Here is a 22,147-nt window from a genome sequence, read left to right as displayed (position 1 = left end):
TAAAAGTGTTAGAAGAATACTTAGGATACTCTCTGACATAAATCACATCTTTTTCAATCCATCTCCAGGAGTAATGAAAATAAAAACAATAACAAATGGAACATAATTAAACTTAAAAGCTTTTACACAGCAAAGGATACCATAAACAAATGAAAGGACAACCCACAGAATAGGAGAAAATATTTGCAAATTAAGTGACTGACAAGGGATTAAGCTACAAAATATACAAATAGCTCATGCAGCTCAATAGCAAAAAAGCAAACAATCCAAGCAAAAAATGGGCAGCAAATCTAAATAGGCATTTTTCCAAAGAAGACATGCAGATGGCCAAAATGTACATGAAAAGATGCTCAACATCACTAATTATTCAGTTCAGTTCAGTCACTCAGTCATGTCCGACTCTTTGCGACCCGTGGAATGCAGCACGCCAGGCTTCCCTGTCCATCACCGACTCCTGGAGCTTTCTCAAACTCAAGTCCATCAAGTTGGTGATGCCATCCAACCATCTTATCCGCTGTTGTCCCCTTCTCCTGCCTTCAATCTTTCCCAGCATCAGTGTCAACGCAAATAAAAACTATGAGGCATCACTGCACACTAGTCAGAATGGCCATTATCAAAAAATCTACAAACAATAAATGCTGAAGAAGGTGTGGAGAAAAGGGAATCCTCCCACACTCCTGGTGGGCATGTAAATTGGTACAGCCACTGAGAAGAACAGTATGGAGTTTCCTTAGAAAGCTAAAAATATACTTACCATGTGATCCAGCAATCCCATTTGGGCATACACTCAGAGAAAAATCTAATTCAAAAGATATGTGTACCCAATGTTCACAGCAGCAACCTTTACAATCTTGCAAGACATGGAAGCAATCTAAATGTCCACTGACAGATACATGTATAAAGATGCTATGATGTGTGTGTGTCACAATGGAATATTACTCAGTCATAAAAAGAATGACATAATGCCATTTGCAGCAACATGGATGAACCAAGCAATGGTCATATTAAGTGAAGTCAGACTGCAAAAGACAAATATCATATGATATCACCTTAATGGAATCTGAAAAATGATACAAACAAATTTATTTACAAAACAGAAACATAAAAAACAAATTTATGGTTGCCTAAGGGGAAATGGTGGGCAGGGAAAATTAAGAGTTTGGGATTAAGATATAAACATTATCAAATATAAAATAAACAAGAAGGGAACTTGTGTATAGCACATGAAATTACATTCAAAACTTGTAACAACCTATAATGGAAAGCAATTTGAAAAATTAAATAAATATATACATATATATGTATATATATATATGAAAAAAATTTGCTGTACCCTGAAACTAACACTACATTGTAAATCAACCATACTTCAATTAAAATTTTTTAAAAAGAAATACTATGCACAATATGAAAAAATATAATTAACATTGCTGTATGTTACATGTGAAAGCTGTTAAGTGAGGAAATCCTAAGAGTTCTCATCACAAGGAAAAACCTTCTATTTCTCCAATTATGTATCTATATGAGATGATGGATATTTATTCAACTTCTTGTGATAATCATTTAATGATGAATGTAAGCAAATTGATTATATATGCTGTACAACTTAAACCTACAGAGCTATATGCATATTTTAATAAAAGTGAAAGGAAAGAAGAATTTTCAAAAAACAGGAAAGATTTCATATCAACCATACAACCTTACAGCTTAAGAAACTAGAAAAAGAAGAACAAATTGAGCCCCATAGCAAAAGGAAGAAAATAATGAAGACTAGAAAAGACATAAACAAAATAAAGAACAGAAAACCAATAAAGAAAATCAAAGAAACCAAAAGTTAGTTCTCTGAAAACATAAACAAAATTAATAAGCTTTTAGCTAGAGGTACTATGATAAAGAGAAGAGACTCAAATTACTGAATCAGAAATGAAAGTGGGCACATTATTACAAGTTTTACAGAAATAAAAGGATTATAAGGGATATAGCAGTATGACCAATTGTATCTCAACAAATTGGATAGCCAAGGTGAAAAGGACAAAATCCTAAAATCAAGAAACCTACCATGACTGTATTATGAAGAATTAGAAAATATAAATAGATATATAATCAGTAAGGAGACTGAACAATATACAGCCTTGATGTACTCTTTTTCCTATTTGGAACCAGTCTGTTGTTCCATGTCCAGTTCTAACTATTGCTTCTTAACCTGCATATAGGTTTCTCAAGAGGCAGGTCAGGTAGTCTGGTATTCCCATCTCTTTCAGAATTTTCCACAGTTTATTGTGATCCACACAGTCAAAGGCTTTGGCATAGTCAATAAAGCAGAAATAGTTGTTTTTCTGGAACTCTCCTGCTTTTTCCATGATCCAGCAGATGTTGGCAATTTGATCTCTGGTTCCTCTGCCTTTTCTAAATCCAGCTTGAACATCTGAAAGTTCACAGTTCACGTATTGCTGAAGCCTGGCTTGGAGAATTTTGAGCATTACTTTACTAGCATGTGAGATAAGTACAATTGTGCAGTAGTTTGAGCATTCTTTGGCATTGCCTTTCTTTGGGATTGGAATGAAAACTGACCTTTTCCAGTCCTGTGGCCACTGCTGAATTTTGCTGGCATATTGAGTGCAGCACTTTCACAGCATCATCTTTCAGGATTTGAAATAGCTCACTGGAATTCCATCACCTCCACTAGGTTTGTTCATAGTGATGCTTTCTAAGGCCCACTTGACTTCATATTCCAGGATGTCTGGCTCTAGGTCAGTGATCACACCATTGTGATTATCTGGGTCGTGAAGATCTTTTTTGTACTGTTCTTCTGTGTATTCTTGCCACCTCTTCTGTTAGGTCCATACCATCTCTGTCCTTTATCAAGCCCATCTTTGCATGAAATGTTCCCTTGGTATCTCTGATTTTCTTGAAGCGATCTCTAGTCTTTCCCATTCTGTTGTTTTCCTCTATTTTTTGCATTGATCGCTGAGGAAGGCTTTCTGATCTCTCCTTGCTATTCTCTGGAACTCTGCATTCAGATGTTTATATCTTTCCTTTTCTCCTTTGCTTTTTGCTTCTCTTCTTTTCAGAATATTTGTAAGGCCTCCGCAGACAGCCATTTTGCTTTTTTGCATTTCTTTTCCATGGGGATGGTCTTGATCCCTCTCTCCTATACAATGTCACGAACCTCTGTCCATAGTTCATCAGGCACTCTGTCTATCAGATCTAGTCCCCTTAAATCTATTTCTCACTTTCACTGTATAATCATAAGGGATTTGATTTAGGTCATACCTGAATGGTGTAGTGGTTTTTCCCTACTTTCTTCAATTTAAGTCTGAATTTGGCAATAAGGAGTTCATGATCTGAGCCACAGTCAGCTCCTGGTCTTGTTTTTGCTGACTGTATAGAGCTTCTCCATCTTTGGCTACAAAGAATATAATCAATCTGATTTCGGTGTTGACCATCTGGTGATGTTCATGTATAGAGTCTTCTCTTGTGTTGTTGGAAGAGAGTGTTTGCTATGACCAGTGTGTTCTTTTGGCAAAACTCTATTAGCCTTTGCCCTGCTTCATTCCGTATTCTAAGGCCAAATTTGCCTGTTACTCCAGGTGTTTCTTGACTTCCTACTTTTGCATTCCAGTGCCCTATGATGAAAAGGACATCTTTTTTGGGTGTTAGTTCTTAAAGGTCTTGTAGGTCTTCATAGAACTGTTCAACCATTCAGCACAGTGGCTACACTTTGCTGGAGCAGCCATGAAGAGATACCCCACGTCCAAGGTAAGAGAAACCCAAGTAAGATGGTAGATATTGAGAGAGGGCATCAGAGGGCAGACACACTGAAACCATAATCACAGAAAACTAGCCAATCTGATCACATGGATCACAGCCTTGCATTCCAGTCTCCTATAATGAAAAGGACATCTTTTGGGGGTGTTAGTTCTAAAAGGTCTTGTAGGTCTTCATAGAACTGTTCAGCTTCTTCAGCGTTACTTGTTGGGGCATAGGCTTGGATCACCATGATATTGAATGGCCTCTGTTGCAGCGCTGAGCAAGCATAGGCTAAAAGGATATGCTAAATCTATAAATTTAGCTACATCTATATCTCAAAGGAAACTCTGTCTCTGATAAATTTAGAATTATCTGAAAAAAAAAAAACCTTAAAATCTAACAGAAATGGTATATGGATTAATGTAAACAGTGATTAATAAATTTTAAAATGTTACTTTACTACCAGATACTTTTAATTCTGAAAATGTATTTCTAATAATAATAATTATAAATGTGATGATTAATAATTTTTCTTTCTTCTCATACTTGGCTGTCTCAAATTTTTTAAAACAATGATTTAGCTATGTTATTTACTATTGCTATAAGAGATCTGGATATTGGGATCACAAAGTCATTTATAAGGTACTGGAATCTGGAAGAGGAAATCAATAACGTTTTGAGTTCTGACTTTTCAATACTTACATTGTATAAAGAGAAAAATACCAAGAATACACAAAAGTGGGTTGATTGGAGGACAGGAGAAGGGGCCATAGACTATGTTCCAATAACAGAGTCTACCCTTTGATAAACGTTTTAGGGCAGATAGGGAGAAAACGATAACAAGAAGAAATTTGGGAATTCCACGAAGATGGCCAAACCCAGAAATCCTGAGATGGGAGGAGGAACCTAAATTACTCGGCTAGGATGCAGATTTTGTTCAAGAAAGGCAACACATGCCAAGAGGGGTTAAACACTTACTTCAAGCCATTGTAGAACAACCTCTTATAGTCAACATTTATTCTAGTGATATTTTCTTTTCTAAGTTCTTCAACGGTGAATAACCGGCTGATGTGCTGAAAACCAGGAGCTTTGCTCCTGACATACTTCCTATCAGAATCTGGTAACCAGAAAATCTGCAAGGAGAAACAGGAAGTCTTTCAGTGGAAAATCAGCTGTGTTGGTACAAACAGCCCCATGTAGAATGGGAGGCGTTTCATTCAAGCATGGATAACAGTCTATAGGGAGCAGAGATTTTAGTCTTTGATGAATGAGTTAACCTGCCCTAATGTTGTCCAGTGAACTCTTAAAATGCGGCTGTCACTAGTTTTGTTCTGGAGCTGAGTTTTCCCAGTTAACATCACGGGACCAAAGGTGAGCTGTGTCACCACACTAGCTAAAGTGGATGAGGAGTTTGTAGGTGTGGATAAAGGGTCAGTATCATAATCATCTCCTCTGGCTGATGATGCTATAAATCATTTTTGAGAAGAGTCATTTTCTGCCAACAGGAGATGCTCTCCACTCATCTGTGGAAAGAGTTCTATTTGGAAAAAGACATATATTTGTTTCTCTCATAGCATTCTTCCACATTCTGAAAATTAAAGATATTTGGAATGACTGACTGACAAAATGAAGAGTGCTCTGGAAAACATGATGAATCTCTGTTCTAATAAGAACTTTCTATATCATAAATGAAAGCTGCTATTCAAAGCCTTAGTGCTCCATACTCAGGCCCTTTTCTAAGAGATGTACACTGGTGGTGATGCAGCTCACATCATATAGCCATTACATACATTCCCTTTTATTTCATTTGGTTTGGAACAGCAAACAGCCTCAATGTTTTCCCCACTGATATAAATTTAACTGGCTCATTCTTAGATTGGCACATGTATTGGGTTCACCAAAAATTTTGTTTTCTTTTTTTTCCTGTAAGATGGCTCTAGCAGCACTTAGTTGTCTTTAACTTCATTTTAAACAATTTTCTTATATTGCATTGTAACAGCTGGCACTCATTAGTGAGCATTAAAAAAATATAAATTTGGAGAATTTTTGTATAGCCATTTTAATATTTAAAATTGAAGAAAAAGTCACATTTTTCATATATTATGCTTTATCATTTGAATAAAGGTAAAAACACAACTGAAATGAAAAAAAAAAAAAAAAAAAGATATGTGCCATGTATGGAGAGAAAAGTGCAGAAAAGCAAAATGGCTATCTGGGGAGGCCTTACAAATAGCTGTGAAAAGAAGAGAAATATTGGCTCTATTGACTTACATCAGTGCAGTTAAAAGGGTCAGTTAACACACATAAAGTTCCTTGTATAATTAGCAAATCTAGAGTCAGATTGTGTTAAACAACTACTAAGGCTATTAAATGAGGTTCTGTCTAGAGAGTATATAGAGAATCTAGAATTCCTCTTTTAATAGTCCCTATCATTCCAGAGCTCTTTTTCTCACTACTACTTTAAAAATTGGAAGTTCACTTGAACCAGTTTTCACATGTATAGCTACAAATATGGGCAAATTTCTCTCTCCTTTTCCTGCTCATCATTGATCTTTCTTACTACCTGTAATGCTGAGACAGTGTGCAACGAGGGACACCATACAGTTTGCCTAGGAAGGTGTGTAGGCATTGGTTCCAAATACCAATTGTATGTGTATCCTTAGTTGGGGTCTGGGGGCTTGTCATACCAGATTGAATGACATGTAATCTCAAATATGCTCTTCAGATATGATGTTGACAACACAATTTTTCCAGTTATATCCAGTGTAAAGGGGGGCATATTTCTATTCAATTTATGTAGATGACTGCATTGCCCTGAAACATAGTGATTCAGTAAAAAGAATTTGTACCTGAATTCAGAGACGTGGTGAGAACAAGTTACTAAATATTGGGTTGGCCAAAAAGCTCCTTCAGTTGTTAAATAAAAATGAAACACATATTTTTCATTTTTACCAAGGTGTTTATTGAACATCATATTGACCTTTTTGTCCCACTACCTTCTGCCATTTTTCTGGCAACTTTGTAATTCTATCTTCCAAAACTTTTCGTCTTTTTGAACAAAGAACTCTTCCTTATGCAGTCTTTCAGGGAATTGAATTTTTTTCCACTAAAAGAATTTTGTGAAGACCAAAATCAATGGAAATCCAAAGGCACAATGTCTGGTGAATATGACAGTTGAATCAGAACTTGCCAGCCAAGCTGTAACAGTTTTTGCCTGATCATCAAATAAACATGCAGTCTTATGTTACACTGTTGGAAGATTATTTTCTGTTGACTAATTCTGGATGCCTTTCATTGAATGCTGCTTTCAGTTAGTCTAACTGAGAGCAGTGCTTGTTGGAATTTATTGTTTGCTTTTCCTGAAGAAATTCATATTGGAGGACTCCCTTTGAAACCCACTATATACACAACATCACTTTCTATGGGTGAGGGCCAGCTTTTGGTGTGTTTGATGGTGGTTCATTTTGCTTATGCTTGATCTCTTCCATTCCACATTATTGTACAGTATCCACTTTTCATCATCCATCACAATTGGTTTTAGGGAATGTTTTTGTTATGTTTAAGCAGAGTTGTATGAAATATTTTCAAGAAGATCCTTTTCACGTAACTTATGTAGAACCCAAGTATCAAAGCAATAAACATAATCAAGTTAGTGAAAATGATTTTGAGTGCTTGATTTGGATATTTTGAGTATGTTGGCTATCTCTTTGTGGTGTAACTTTGTTCTTAATTAATATCTTGATTTGATTGCTATCAATTTCAACTAGTCTCCAGTCCAGTGAGAAATCTCCAGCACTAAATTTCGCAAACCACTTTTGACATGTTCCATCAGTCACAGCACCTTCTCCATACACTGCATTTTTGGGGGCGTGTTTCAGTTGTGCTTTTGCCTTTCTTGAAATAATAGGGAAAAAAAAGAAATAATAGAAGTATAATATGCTGAAATTTTTGCTTTTTTGAGTCCATCTTCCATATTAAAATGGCCACACAATTGCTGCATGATTCAGGGAACTCAGATCTGGTGCTCTGTAACAACATGGAGGGATGGGATGGGGTGGGAGGTGGAGGGAGGTTCATGAGGGAGGATACATATGTAATACCTATGACTGATTCATGCTGCTATGTGGCAGAAAACAGTACAATTTTAAAAAGTTATTATGCTGGATTAAAAATAAAATAGCCACACAAAAAGTCACCAATTTTCATAAGTTTTAAAAAAATGCACACTGATATGACAGCAGTCACAATAGAACCTAAGAAAATTGTTTTGAATGAAGTTAAAGGCAGTTAATTGTTTCTAGAGCCATCTTATGAGAAAAGACCAATGAACCTTTTGGCCACCCCAATGTTTATTATGTCATGCCTTCTTGATATTTTTGCCCTTTTATCATTACATCATGACTTTCTTTGTACCTTGTTATCATTTTGCCTTGAGATTTATTTTTTGGGGGCATAAGCATGACTATACCTGCTTTCTTTTATTTACCATTCGCTTGGAATATCATCTTCAGTTCTTTCATTTTGAGTCTGTATGTGTCTTTAGAATTGAAACGAGTGTCCTGAAGACACCATGCAGTTCAGTCTTGATTTTTAATCCATCCCACCACCCCGTGCCTTTTGATTTGGTGAGTTCAATCCATTTACATCTCAGATGATTGTTGATATATAAGAACATACTACTGCGAATTTGTCTTTTGTCTTTTGACTGTTTCATATCTCCATTGTTTCTTTTTACTTGTGCTCTGTCTTTTCAATTGGTGATTTTCCATGCTTGTTTGCTCAGTTTTCCTCTTTATGTTTGCTGTCTGTGCTCTAGATTTTTGTTTTCTGAGTACTATGAGGTTTGCATAGAAAATCTTTCTCATAGTTTGAATAGGTCTTTTCCTGTTGAGAGCAATTTATCTAAATTTGCTGTCCTTCCTTTTTATATTTTTACTGTAGAAATTCTGTCTCTTTATTCTGTGAGTTTGTTGCACATTGTGGTAGCTAGTTATTTTCAAAAGTCTTTCCTTTAATCTTTATGTTTAATGTTTACCACTTTACTCTAAACTAGAGTTATAGTTTTCTCCCTTAACTGAGAGCTGTGTATACTTTTATCTTCTCATTTCAGGTGGAAGAGCTCCTGTCAGCATTTCTTGTAAGGCAGATTTAGTGGTGAAGAACTCTTTCAGCTTTGTTTGTCTGGGAGAGCCTGAATTTCTCCTTCATATCTAAAGAATAACTTTGTTAGATTATTATTTGTTAGAGTATTCTGGGCAAGCATTTTTTTTTTTTTTTTTTTTTTCCTGTTTCCTTTTATTTTATTTTTTTAATTTCATTTTATTTTTAAACTTTACATAATTGTATTAGTTTTGCCAAATATCAAAATGAATCCACCACAGGTATACATGTGTTCCCCATCCTGAACCCTCCTCCCTCCTCCCTCCCCATACCATCCCTCTGGGTCGTCCCAGTGCACTAGCCCCAAGCATCCAGTATCATGCATCGAACCTGGACTGGCATCTCGTTTCATACATGATATTTTACATGTTTCAATGCCATTCTCCCAAATCTTCCCACCCTCTCCCTCTCCCACAGAGTCCATAAGACTGTTCTATACATCAGTGTCTCTTTTGCTGCCTCGTACACAGGGTTATCGTTACCCTCTTTCTAAATTCCATATATATGCGTTAGTATACTGTATTGGTGTTTTTCCTTCTGGCTTACTTCACTTTGTGTAATAGGCTCCAGTTTCATCCACCTCATTAGAACTGATTCAAATGTATTCTTTTTAATGGCTGAGTAATACTCCATTGTGTATATGTACCATAGCTTTCTTATCCATTCATCTGCTGATGGGCATCTAGGTTGTTTCCATGTCATGGCTATTATAAACAGTGCTGCGATGAACATTGGGGTACACGTGTCTCTTTCCCTTCTGGTTTCCTCAGTGTGTATGCCCAACAGTGGGATTGCTGGATCATAAGGCAGTTCTATTTCCAGTTTTTTAAGGAATCTCCACACTGTTCTCCATAGTGGCTGTACTAGTTTGCATTCCCACCAACAGTGTAAGAGAGTTCCCTTTTCTCCACATCGTCTCCAGCATTTATTATTTGTAGACTTTTGGATTGCAGCCATTCTCTTTCAATACTTTCAGTATGTCATTCCACTCTTTTCTGGCCTATCGAGTTGTTGCTGGTGGTCTAATTGGGGGTTCCTTTGGGCAATACTTAATTTCCCCCCCTGGTTTCCTTCATTTATCATTGACCCTGACACCTTGATTATAATGTATCTTGGAGAAGGTCATCTTACACTGAGATGAGGTGATCTATTAGCTTTTTGGATTTGTACCTGGATTTGTCCAAAGCCAAAGACCTGGATTTATCCAGGTTTTTGCCCAGGTTTAGGAAGTCCCCAGCTATTACTTCTTAACATAAATGCTGTGCCCCCTTTTCCTTCTCTTAGTTTGGTAGGTACACCCATTATCTGTATTTTGCTATCCTAATGAATGTGATTAAAAAGTCTTAGTTCTCTCTCCTCTTCCATCTGAAACATTTGTAGATTCCTTTCTTCCAGGTTATTTATTCTTTCATTTGATTTGTTCTATTTCAAAGATTTTCTCATGCATTCTTCATTGTATTTGTTGGGTTCTTAAGCTCCAGAATTTGGGTTTGGTCTTTTTTAAGAATTGAAAAATTCCCAAAATTAAAACACACAGAGACACCTCTAAATAACCCATAGAGAAAGTGGGAAGTCTCAGAGAAAATTAGATATATTTTGAATTGAATGTAAAAAAAAATACAATATTGGGACTCCCGTGGTGGTCCAGTTACCAGTGCAGGGAACCCAGGTTTGATCCCTGGTCTGAGAAGATCCCACATGCTATGGAGCAGCTAAGCCATATTTGCCATAACTGCTGAGCCCATGTGCCCCAGCTACTGAAGCCTCTGTGCCTAGAGCCTGTGCTTGACAATGGAAAGCCACTGCAATGAGAAGCTCGTGCCCTGCAAAGAAGAGTAGCCCCCCTTTGCTGCAATTAGAGAAGGCCCATGCATTGAGCAATGAAGATACAGCACAGCCAAAAATAAATAAAATATTATAAAAATTTGATGGAATGCAACTACGGCAGTGATTAGAGAAAAAAACTCCTAGGATTATCTGTTTATATTAGGAAAGAAGAATATCAATCAAAAGTCTAAGCTTCCTCTTTGATAAGCTAGAAAAAGAGGGTCATATTTAACTTGTAGTAAACAGAAGAGAAAAAAGAGTAAATGGTATGAATCGGTGAAATGGGAACAGAGAAAAAGAAAACATAAATGAAACAAAACCTTATTCTTCAAAGAGATCAACAAAATTGATAAACATCTGGTCAACTGACTAAGACAAAAAGAGGAAACATACAAATTTCCAATATTGGGAAGGAAAGAATGTGCTTTAATACAGACCCTCTAGTCATTACCAAAGGTAATAATGAAAGTGAACAGTGGAGCTGGCTCACATTGGCTCACAAGAACAAAATATTACATTTCAGATCTTTTAGAACCAGTTGTTAATCCAGTTATGAAATTGGGCATGGTTGTAGTATTTAAGTAACAAAAGTTGGCAAACTCTATAAATCAGGTCTTTATATTTCTGGAGAGCCCTTTGCATACTATAGTCTAGGAAGAACACCATGCACATAAATCTGCTAGTTTAGATGAAATGGAACAGTTCTCTGTATCATGAAAATTCAATTAACAATCAAGAAAAAAAAAAAAAAAAGAATTTTATTTGAGCCAAACTACCGCACATTTGCACTCATCTCACAGGCTAGTAAAGTAAAGCTCAAAACTCTCCAAGCCAGGCTTCAGCAATATGTGAACCGTGAACTTCCAGATGTTCAACTGGTTTTAGAAAAGGCAGAGGAACCAGAGATCAAATTGCCAACATCTGCTGGATCATGGAAAAAGGAAGAGAGTTCCAGAAAAACATCTATTTCTGCTTTATTGACTATGCCAAAGCCTTTGACTACGTGGATCACAATAAACTGTGGAAAATCCTGAAAGAGATGGGAATACCAGACCACCTGACCTGTCTCTTGAGAAACCTGTATGCAGATCAGGAAGCAACAGTTAGAACTGGACATGGAACAACAGACTGGTTCCAAATAAGAAAAGGAGTACATCAAGGCTGTATATTGTCACCCTGCTTATTTAACTTATATGAAGAGTACGTCATGAGAAACGCTGGACTGGAAGAAACACAAGCTGGAATCAAGATTGCCAGGAGAAATATCAATAACCTCAGATATGCAGATGACACCACCCTTATGGCAGAAAGTGAAGAGGAACTAAAAAGCCTCTTGATGAAAGTGAAAGAGGAGAGTGAAAAAGTTGGCTTAAAGCTCAACATTCAGAAAACGAAGATCATGGCATCCAGTCCCATCACTTCATGGAAAATAGATGGGGAAAGAGTGGAAACAGTGTCAGACTTTATTTTTGGGGGGCTCCAAAATCACTGCAGATGATGACTGCAGCCATGAAATTAAAAGACACTTACTCCATGGAAGGGAAGTTATGACCAACCTAGATAGCATATTCAAAAGCAAAGACATTACTTTTCCAACAAAGGTCCGTCTAGTCAAGGCTATGGCTTTTCCTGTGGTCATGTATGGATGTGAGAGTTGGACTGTGAAGAAGGCTGAGTGTCAAAGAATTGATGCTTTTGAACTGTGGTGTTGGAGAAGACTCTTGAGAGTCCCTTGGACTGCAAGGAGATCCAACCAGTCCATTCTGAAGGAGATCAGCCCTGGGATTTCTTGGGAAGGAATGATGCTAAAGCTGAAACTCCAGTACTTTGGCCACCTCATGTGAAGAGTTGACTCATTGGAAAAGACTCTGATGCTGGGAGGGATTGGGGGCAGGAGAAGAAGGGGACGACAGAGGATGAGATGGCTGGATGGCATCACTGACTTGATGGACGTGAGTCTTGGTGAACTCTGGGAGTTGGTGATGGGCAGGGAGGCCTGTTGTGCTGCAATTCATGGGGTCGCAAAGAGTCAGACACAACTGAGCAATTGAACTGACTGATGGAGAAGGTGCTGTGACTGACGGAACAAGTTAAAAGTGGTTTGTGGAAGTTTCATGCTCGAGATTTCTCGCTGGATGATCCTCCATGGTCATAAAGATCAGTTGAAGTTGAGAGCATCCAAATCAAGTGTAGAAAATCATTTTTACCACCTTGGTTATGTTAATTGCTTTGATGTTTCCATTCTACATAAATTAAGAAAAAAAAAACAAAAAACAAAAAAACTTCCTGAAGGTATTTTTGCATGAGATTATTTACTTAAACATAATGAAAATGTTATGTATTAAAACATATTGTGATGGGTGATGAAAAGTAGATTCTGTACAATAATGTGGAATTGAAGAGCCCAAGGGGCCAGCAAAATGAACCACCAGTAAACACACCAAAGGCTGGCGTTCATCCAAAGAAGGTGATAATGTATAGGGTGGGACTGGAAGGGAGTTCTCTATTATGAACTCTTTCCAGAAAACCAAATGATTAGTTATTCAAGTACTTTTCCCAGTTAGACCAACTGAAAGCAGCACTCAACAACAAGCAACTAGAATTAGTCAACAGAAAATGAATAATATCCCATCAGGATAATGCAAAACCATCTGCTTTCTTGATGACCAGGTAAAAACTGGTACAGCTTAGCTGGGAAGTTCTGATTCATCTGTCATATTCAGCAGACATTGCATCTTTGGATTTCCATTTCTTTTGGTCTTTATAAAATTCTCTTAATGGAAAAAATGTCAATTCCCCAGAAAACTGTAAATGGCACCTAGAACAGTTCTTTGCCCCAAAAAATAAGTTTTGGGGAAATGAAATTATGAGGTTGCCTGAAAAATAGCAGAAGATAAGGCTTCCCAGGTGGCACAATGGTAAAGAATCCACCTGCCAGTGCAGAAGTTGCAAGAGACATGGGTTTGATCTCTGGGTTGGAAAGAATCCTTGGAGTAGGAAATGGCAACCCACTCTAGTACATGGACAGAGGAACCAAGCAAGTTATACTCCATAGGGTTGCAGATAATTGGACACAATTGAGCACACACCTTTACCTTATTTTAAGTGAAACAGAACAGTGAATACATTGTCCAATAAACTCCTTGGTGAAAATGAAAAATGTGTCTTTTATTTTTACTTAAAAACCGAAGGAATTTTTGGCCAACCCCGTAGCTATATAAGCAGCCAATTCCATTTCTCTAGGGAGTAGAATCGTTTAAGCATTCCAGGGAAGATCTACAAGGTTCATCAGGTTCAAATGCTATGCTCCTGTAACAAGTTACCCACTTCCCAACCTCTAGTGTGAATATTGAGATAGACATACCAGAGGTTGCTCTATCTTAGAGTCAAGGATCACGCTTACTACAAGATGGATATACGATGATCTGGAAGGATGTGATTGTGGAGGAGCATTAAGATCAAATATAACCAACTTTTTTTCCTTCTGTGCAAGTTCCAATAACTCAGATAGTTTTGGAATCTTCTGATTTCTTGCTCTTTCCTTATCAGCCTCTGATAATGGTTTCATACGAAAAAATGGTTTGATCTAAAAATAAGTACATCAGAGAAAACATTAGCTCCTATCAAAAGTATTTTCCAATTCTCATGATTTTAGCCCCACACCCAGCCCTATCTCTGTGCTGATCCATTACCATTCAACCCACCAGGTTTCCTGAAATACTGGTCCTGAGACAAGAGTTGCCAAGAAGAGAAATAAAATATAATCTCCATAGCTAGTAATGGTATTTGCAATGATTTATTCTAGAACATAAAGGAAATACAATAATGTGGAATTAAAGAGACCATGTGGCCAGCAAAATGAACCTCTATTAAGCATATCAAAGGCCAGTCTGCATTCAAAAAAAGTGATGGTTTGTATGGTGGGATTCTAAGGGAGTTCTTTATTATGAGGTCCTTCCAGAAAACCAAATGAATAATTTTGCAAGTACTGCTCCCAATTAGGCCAACTGAAAGCAGCAATCAACAGCAAGCCCATCACAATATGTTTTTTTTTTAAAAGAAATGCATTGAGTCAAAACGGGCATCTGATGAGGCCTTACAAATAGCTGAGAAAAGAAGAGAAGTGAAAGGCAAAGGAGAAAATTAAAGATATACCCATCTGAATTCAGCATTCCAAAAAATAGCAAGGATAGATAAGAAAGTCTTAAGTGAACAATGCAAAGAAATAGAGGAAAACAACAAAATGGGAAAGACTAGTGATCTCTTCAAGAAAAGTGGAGATACCGAGGAAACATTTCATGCTAAGATGGGCACAATAAAGGATAGAAATGAAGTGGACCTAACAGAAGCAGGAGATACTAAGAAGAGGTGGCAAGAATACTCAAAAGAACTGTATAAAAAAGGTCTTCATGACCAGATCACCATGATGGTGTGGTCACTCAAGTCAAGTAGGCCTTAGGAAGCATTACTGCGAACCAAGCTAATGGAGGTGATGGAATTCCAGCTGAGCTACTTCAAATTGTAAAGAACAATGCTGTGAAAGTGCTGCACTCAATATGCCAGCAAATTTGGAAAAGTCAGCAGTGGCCACAAGACTGGGAAAGGTCAGTTTTTATTCTAATCCCAAAAAGGGCAAAGCCAAAGAATGTTCAAACCACTGCACAATTGCACTCATTTCACATGCTAGCAAGGTAAAGCTCAAAATTCTCTAAGCGAGGCTTTAGCAGTATATGAACTAACTCACAGTCTGGGTTTAGAAAATGGATGGTATGGGGAGGGAGGTGGGAGGGGGGTTCAGGATGGGAACACGTGTACACCCATGGCAGATTCATGTTGATGTATGGCAAAACCAATACAATATTGTAATTAGCCTCCAATTCAAATAAATAAATTTATATCAAAAAATAGAAAAGGCAGGGGCAGACATGTTGATATTTGGCAGAAAACAACAAAATTCTGTAAAGCAATTATACTTCAATTAAAATAAATAAATTAACTTTTAAAAAAAGAAAATGCAGAGGAACCATAGATCAAATTGCCAACATCCACTGGATCATAGAAAAGCAACAGAATTCCAGAAAACCATCTCCTTCTGCTTCATTGACTATGCTAAATCCTTTGACTGTGTGGATCACAACAACCTGTGGAAAATTCTTAAAGATATGGGAATACCAGACCACCTTATCTGCCTCCTGAGAAACCTGTATGCAGGTCAAAGAGCAACATTTAGAACTGGCCATGGAACAACGGAGTGGTTCCAAATTGGGGAAGGAGTACATCAAGGCTGTATATTGTCCCCCTGCTTATTTAATTAATATATAGAGTATATCATGTAAAATGCCAGCTGGATGAATCACAAGCTGGAATCAAGATTGCTAGGAGAAATATCAACAGCCTCAGATATGCACATGATACCACCCAATGGCAGAAAGCAAAGAAGAATTAAAGAGCCTCCTGATGAAGGTGAAAGAGGAGAATGAAAAAGCTGGCTTAAAACTCAACATTCAAAAAAACTAAGATCATGGCATCTGGTCCCATCACTTCATGGCAAATAGATGGGGAAACAATGGAAACAGTGAAAGTATTTTCTTGGGCTTGAAAACCACTGCTGATGGTGACTGCCACCACTAAATTAAAAGATGCTCGCTCTTTGGAAGAAAGCCATGACAAACTTATACAGAGTATTCAAAAACAGAGACATCGCTTTGGCAACAAAGGTCCGTCTAGTCAAAGCTATGGTTTTTCCAGTAGTCATGAATGCCAGAGTTGGATCATAAAGAAAGCTGAATGCTGAAGAATTGATGCTTTCAAACTGTGGAGCTGGAAAAGACTCTTGAGAGTCTCTTGAACTGTAAGGAGATCAAACCAGTCAATCTTAAAAGAAATCAACCCTGAACACTCACTAGAAGAACTGATGCCGAAATTGAAGATACAATACTTTGGCCACTAGATGCAAACAGCTGACTAATTGGAATAGACCCAAATGCTGGAAAAATTAAGAACAGGAGGAGAAGGGAATGGCAGAGGATGAGATGGTTGGATGGCATCATAGGTCAATGGACATGAGATTGAAACAACTCTGGGAGACAGTGAAGGACAGGGAAGCTTGGTGTGCTGCAGTCCCTGGGGTTACAAAGGTTCAGACATGAATGAACAACTGAGCAACAACAATTTATAACATAGAACCTGCTGTATTTGCACTGAAGGGTATTCTTATTCTTCTCTAGACCTCCCTTTTCAACCTTTTTTTTAAACTTAAGGTAATAAAATTCATATTTTCTTTCATTGGTTACCCACATTTTCTCTTACTGTTTTAGTTATTTGTAGTGAAAAAAAAAAAAAAGACTTCAGCTTCAGACTAAACTGGACTCAACTCCCACTCTATCACTTATTTGTGTTCCTTGCTGTGTGTGTGTGTGTGCGCGCGTGCGCATGTGTGTGTGTGCACACACAACATGCCCTCTGTCATGTTCGACTCTTTGCAACCCCATGGAAGGTAGCCCAATCTGCCTGGCTCCTCTGTTGACAGGATTTTCCTGGAAAAAATACTGGAGTGGGTTGCCATTTCCTTCTCCAAGGGATCTTCCTTGCCATATTCAATTGTTAAAATCCATTCCTCTATTTGTAAAGTTTAGCTCAAATGATACCTCCTTCATGAAGACTTCCTCAAATATTTCTAAACTAAAGAGAGCTTGGTGGCATTCAACTCCAATGGTTCATTTTTAAACCTCTTTAATACTGCTCTCTATTCTTGTTTGTATAGGTCTTACACCAAATTCAAATTCTGGCTTCATACGCTCTTGCTTTGTAACCTTGATAAAATCACTTATATTCTCAAAGTGTCTATTATCCAAACTATACAATGGGGAAAGGGAGGAATAATCTACATATTCCTCAGGGTTATTTTGTTGATTGAATATGATAAAATATTTTCTAGGTCTAGGAGAATGTCTTGTACACAGAATATTGTGCAATTCACAGTAGTTCCCTCACTCTACTGCTTCTACTGACTGCAACTTTCTCAACTGTCACTTTTTTGCATATTACACAGCATTTCATCTTACATCTCAGTCCATATATATGTTGCCTATATTGAACTTAGTAGATGGCTACTTTTCCAATTTTTGCCAATTTTAGATCACTTATTGGTGAAGCTGGTGAGAGAAGGAATTTCACTCGGAGGAATGAAACAGTAGCTGCCTCACATTTTCTCAAGACTAAAGTATGCTCTCTTTGTCTCCACACAATTTTTTTCTTCACACTTATCCCACTGTTTGTATTTGTTCCCATTCCTAGTCATAAAAAAACAGAAACTGAAAAGACCTTCAGTGACCTCAAAATATCTATTCAACAGTCACCTTTGCTGAACTTGCACACCTTCATGATCTTCCAGATAACCATAAATCTTTTCTCTTTAAAAGTACTCATTTTGATATTTGGCAAAACTAATACAATTATGTAAAGTTTAAAAATAAAATAAAATTTTAAAAAAATAAATAAATGAAAAATAAAAATAAAAAAATGAAAGTACTCAAAACAGGAGGCCAAGGTCTAAATCTACCAACAAGTTAACACACATCAAAGACTCATTGTTTAAGGCCAATTCCTTGATCTAGAAGTAACACTTTTTATTTTTGCCTCAGGAAAAAAAAAAAAAAAGCAATCTTGGCCACATTAGTCATCTACTCATAGCCTGTACGATGAGACTTTAGAGGAAAGGTTTTAGCAGATCATCATACAACACAGAATGCTCTGACTAAAGTCCTTAGCCAGGGGCCTCTTTCACAGAAGACAGACCAGTCTATGGAATTCACATATTCCATCATTGATGTGTAGCATCTGACCCCCAATTCTGAAAAGAAACACTAGATCAACTTAGGTTTTGAGCTTCGTAATGGCAAACTGGTAGTACCAATTAAGCTCAAATGCATATTTCTTCAAATCTTCCATGATACAACTCACCACAGTAGGGAGAAATTGACTACAGTATTAATTTTTTGACTGTGCAGGGTCTTTGTTGCTGTGTGTGGGCTTTCCCTAGTTGGGGTGAGTGAGGCCACTCTCTAGTTGCACAGCACAGGCTTCTCATTGCAGTGGCTTCCATTGCTGTGGAGTACAGGATCTAGAGCACGCAGGCTTCCACAGTTATGGTACATGGGCTTATTTGCCATGCAGCATGCAAACGCTTCCCAGACAAGAGATTAAACCCATGTCCCCTGAATTGGCTGGGGAATTCTTAACCACTGGGCCGCCGGTTAAGTTCAAAGTCACTATAGTATTAAATAAAAACTGATAGGGTAACTTTCTAAGACATCAGAAGATATGAGCAGTTCTTCCCTAATCTATAACCAACATAATCCTAGAAAAACTATGAAGGTCAGACATGAATTGGAACCTTGCGCCAAAGGATCCTTTGAGGATCTCCAAATAAATTTTATTCAATTTCTTCCCTCTGTGGGTTATGAATTTCTACCAGCAATTATGTGCTTATTTGCGTTATTATATATTTGTCTTCTTTACCTAAGCCATTCCAACCTAGCTTAGTGAGAGGTGAAAACATTTTATTGGGAGTTTTACTTTAAATTAGGTGAAGCTTTGCTCCTTACTAAAATAATTTCCTGTCCTTAAACACACAATACTCTTGAAAAGTGGGACGAATGCATGACATGTAAAAAACTGCAATCAGCCAAACTTCAGATGCTCTTGACATTCCATACCCTCAAAAACCACTCATTTTCTCTTCGACTTTGTGTTCTTTCCCATCAGGTAATCCCAGATTTGCTGTTATTATTATTCAGTCTCTAAGTTGTGTTGGCTCTTTGCGACCCCATGGACTGCAGGACACAAGGTTCCCTGTCCTTCACTATCCAAGAATCCTAGATTATCTTCTGTCAGCTAATCGCTTGCAGGCCTACATTTCAGAAATATCTCTACACTAGCTTTAAAACTTTCCAGCTATAATTTACCAAGGCTCTTTCAGGCAAATATTATAAGGGATTAGGCAATATATCTCACTTCTATAATTAACAGAACGGCTCTTTTCCTTGCCAACCACCTCATCAGTGAAATCCAGTGTATAGAAAACAACACATAGAAAGACTGCCATTGAACATTACTGGAAAGGACCATATCAAATACATCGAATACTCTTAACTCAATAGAGCCATTAAAGTAGAAAGAATTGATCCCTGGATACACATTTCCCAAGCAAAATCACAATACCCATCTGACAACAATTAGAAGGTCATACCCAATAGCAATGATAAACCCAGGTTTCCCAGAGAACCACAGAAGTCAACAGTTCAGTTCAGTTGATCAGTTGTGTCTGACTCTTTGTGACCCCATGGACTGCAGCACACCAGGCTTCCCTGTCCATCACCAACTCCTGGAGCCTGCTCCAACTCATGTCCATTGAGTCAGTGATGCCATCCAACCATCTCATCCTCTGTCCTTCCCTTCTCCTCCTGCCTTCAATCTTTCCCAGCATCAGGGTCTTTTCCAGTGAGTCGGTTCTTCAGATCAGGTGGCCAAAGTACTGGAGCTTCAGCTTCAGCATCAGTCCTTCCAATGAATATTCAGGGTTGATTTCCTTTACAATTGACTTGTTTGATCTCCTTTCAGTCCAAGGGACTCTCAAGAGTCTTCTCCAACACCACAGTTCAAAAGCATCAATTCTTCAGTGCTCAGCCTTCTTCACAGTCCAACTCTCACACCCATACATGACTGCTGGAAAAAGCATAGCTTTGACCAGACAGACCTTTGTCAATAATATCTCTGCTTTTTAATGTGCTGCCTATGTTCGTTATAGCTTTTCTTCAAAGGAGGAAGCATCTGTTAATTTCATGGCTGCTGGCAGCATCTGCAGTGATTTTGGAGCCCCCGAAAATAGTCTATCACTGTTTCCATTGTTTCCCCATCATTTGCCATGAAGTGATGGGACCAGATGCCATGATCTTTGTTTTTTGAACGTTGAGTTTTAAACCAGCTTTTTCAGTCTCCTCTTTCACTTTAATCAAGAGGCTCCTCTATTCCTACATTCCTTCTGCCGTAAGGGTGGTGTCATCTGCATATCTGAGGTTATTGATATTTCTCCCAGCAATCTTGATTCCAGCTTGTGCTTCATCCAGCCTGGCATTTTGCATGATGTACTCTGCATAAGTTAAACAAGCAAGGTGACAATATACAGCCTTGACATACTCCTTTCCCAACTTGGAACCAGTCCATTGTTCCATGTCCAGTTCTAATTGTTGCTTCTTGACCTGCATACAGATTTCTCAGGAGGCAGGTCAGGTGGTCTAGTATTTCCATCTCTTTAAGAGTTTTCCACAGTTTGTTGTGATCCACACAGTCAAAGGCTTTGGTGGACTCAATAAAGCAGAAGTAGATGCTTTTCTGGAACTCTCTTGCTTGACATCTCCAACGGATGTTGGCAATTTGATCTCTGGTTTTTCTGCCGTTTCTAAATCCTGCTTGAACATCTGGAAGTTCTCAGTTCACATACTGTTGAAGCCTTCCTTGGAGAATTTTGAGCATTACTTTGCTAGCATGTGAGATGAGTGCAGTTGTGTGGTAGTCTGACCATTCTTTGGCATTGCTTTTCTTTGGGGTTGGAATAAAAACTGACCTTTTCCAGTCCTGTGGCCACTGCTGAGTTTTCCAGACTTGCTGGCAAATTGAATACAGTACTTTAATAGCTTCATATAACAGCTAAATGAACAGAAGTCAGCAGCTGCCCCAACATCCTTGACACAAGCAAACAGCTGCATGAAGTAGCACAGCTTTCATCAAAGAGCCTTGGGAAAAGATTCTCCTGTTAAATGCCAGACTCTGCTTTGAATGCATTCATTCCTCATCTTTCTGGCCGTATTTCCTTTTATTGTTTTAGGCTTATATACTTTTAAAGAATTTGTTTAGGCTGCATGGGGGCTATTCTCTAGCTGCAGTGCACAAACTTCTCATTGAGGTGGACTCACTTGTGTAGAGCATGGACTTTAGGACATGCGAGCTTTAGTAGTTACAGCACGTGGGCTCAGTAATTGTGCCACATGGGTTTAGTTGCCCGACAGCATGAGGAATCTTTCCAGGCCAGGGATCAAACCCATTTCCTCTACATCAGCAGGTGGACTTTTAACCACTGGACCATCAGCGAAGTCCTAAGGTTATATACTTTTTATTTCGCCTATCATATTTCTCTTACTAAAAATAATAATTTGCTTAACTCTAAGCTTTTCTACACAATCATCACTCTAACTGTAATTAAGTTTCTCCAAGATGTTAGTAGTTTAGACAATTTGAAATTTTATTAATAATGATTATTTTCATGTATGTATTTAATGATTATTTAGTGATTATTTCATGTATCTAACAATTATTTCATTTAGGTACTACTCTTCATGTAATACCTAAATGA

General features: G+C 37.8%; 1 protein-coding gene across 1 annotated transcript in view; it reads right to left on the bottom strand.

The window, feature by feature from the left end:
- Positions 1–22,147, bottom strand: part of LOC102276917 (glycerophosphodiester phosphodiesterase domain-containing protein 4) — a 152,020-nt gene that overhangs the window by 31,650 nt on the left and 98,223 nt on the right. The window contains exons 11-12 of the mRNA XM_005896942.2: positions 14,102–14,323; positions 4,729–4,883 (exon numbers count right to left, since the gene is read on the bottom strand). Of these exons, the coding sequence (XP_005897004.2) occupies positions 4,729–4,883; positions 14,102–14,323 (377 nt within the window). The remainder of the gene's footprint in view (positions 1–4,728; positions 4,884–14,101; positions 14,324–22,147) is intronic.

Source organism: Bos mutus, chromosome 29, assembly GCF_027580195.1.
Source record: "Bos mutus isolate GX-2022 chromosome 29, NWIPB_WYAK_1.1, whole genome shotgun sequence".
Classification (NCBI taxonomy): Eukaryota; Metazoa; Chordata; class Mammalia; order Artiodactyla; family Bovidae; genus Bos; species Bos mutus.
This window is presented reverse-complemented; position numbering and strand designations above follow the sequence as displayed.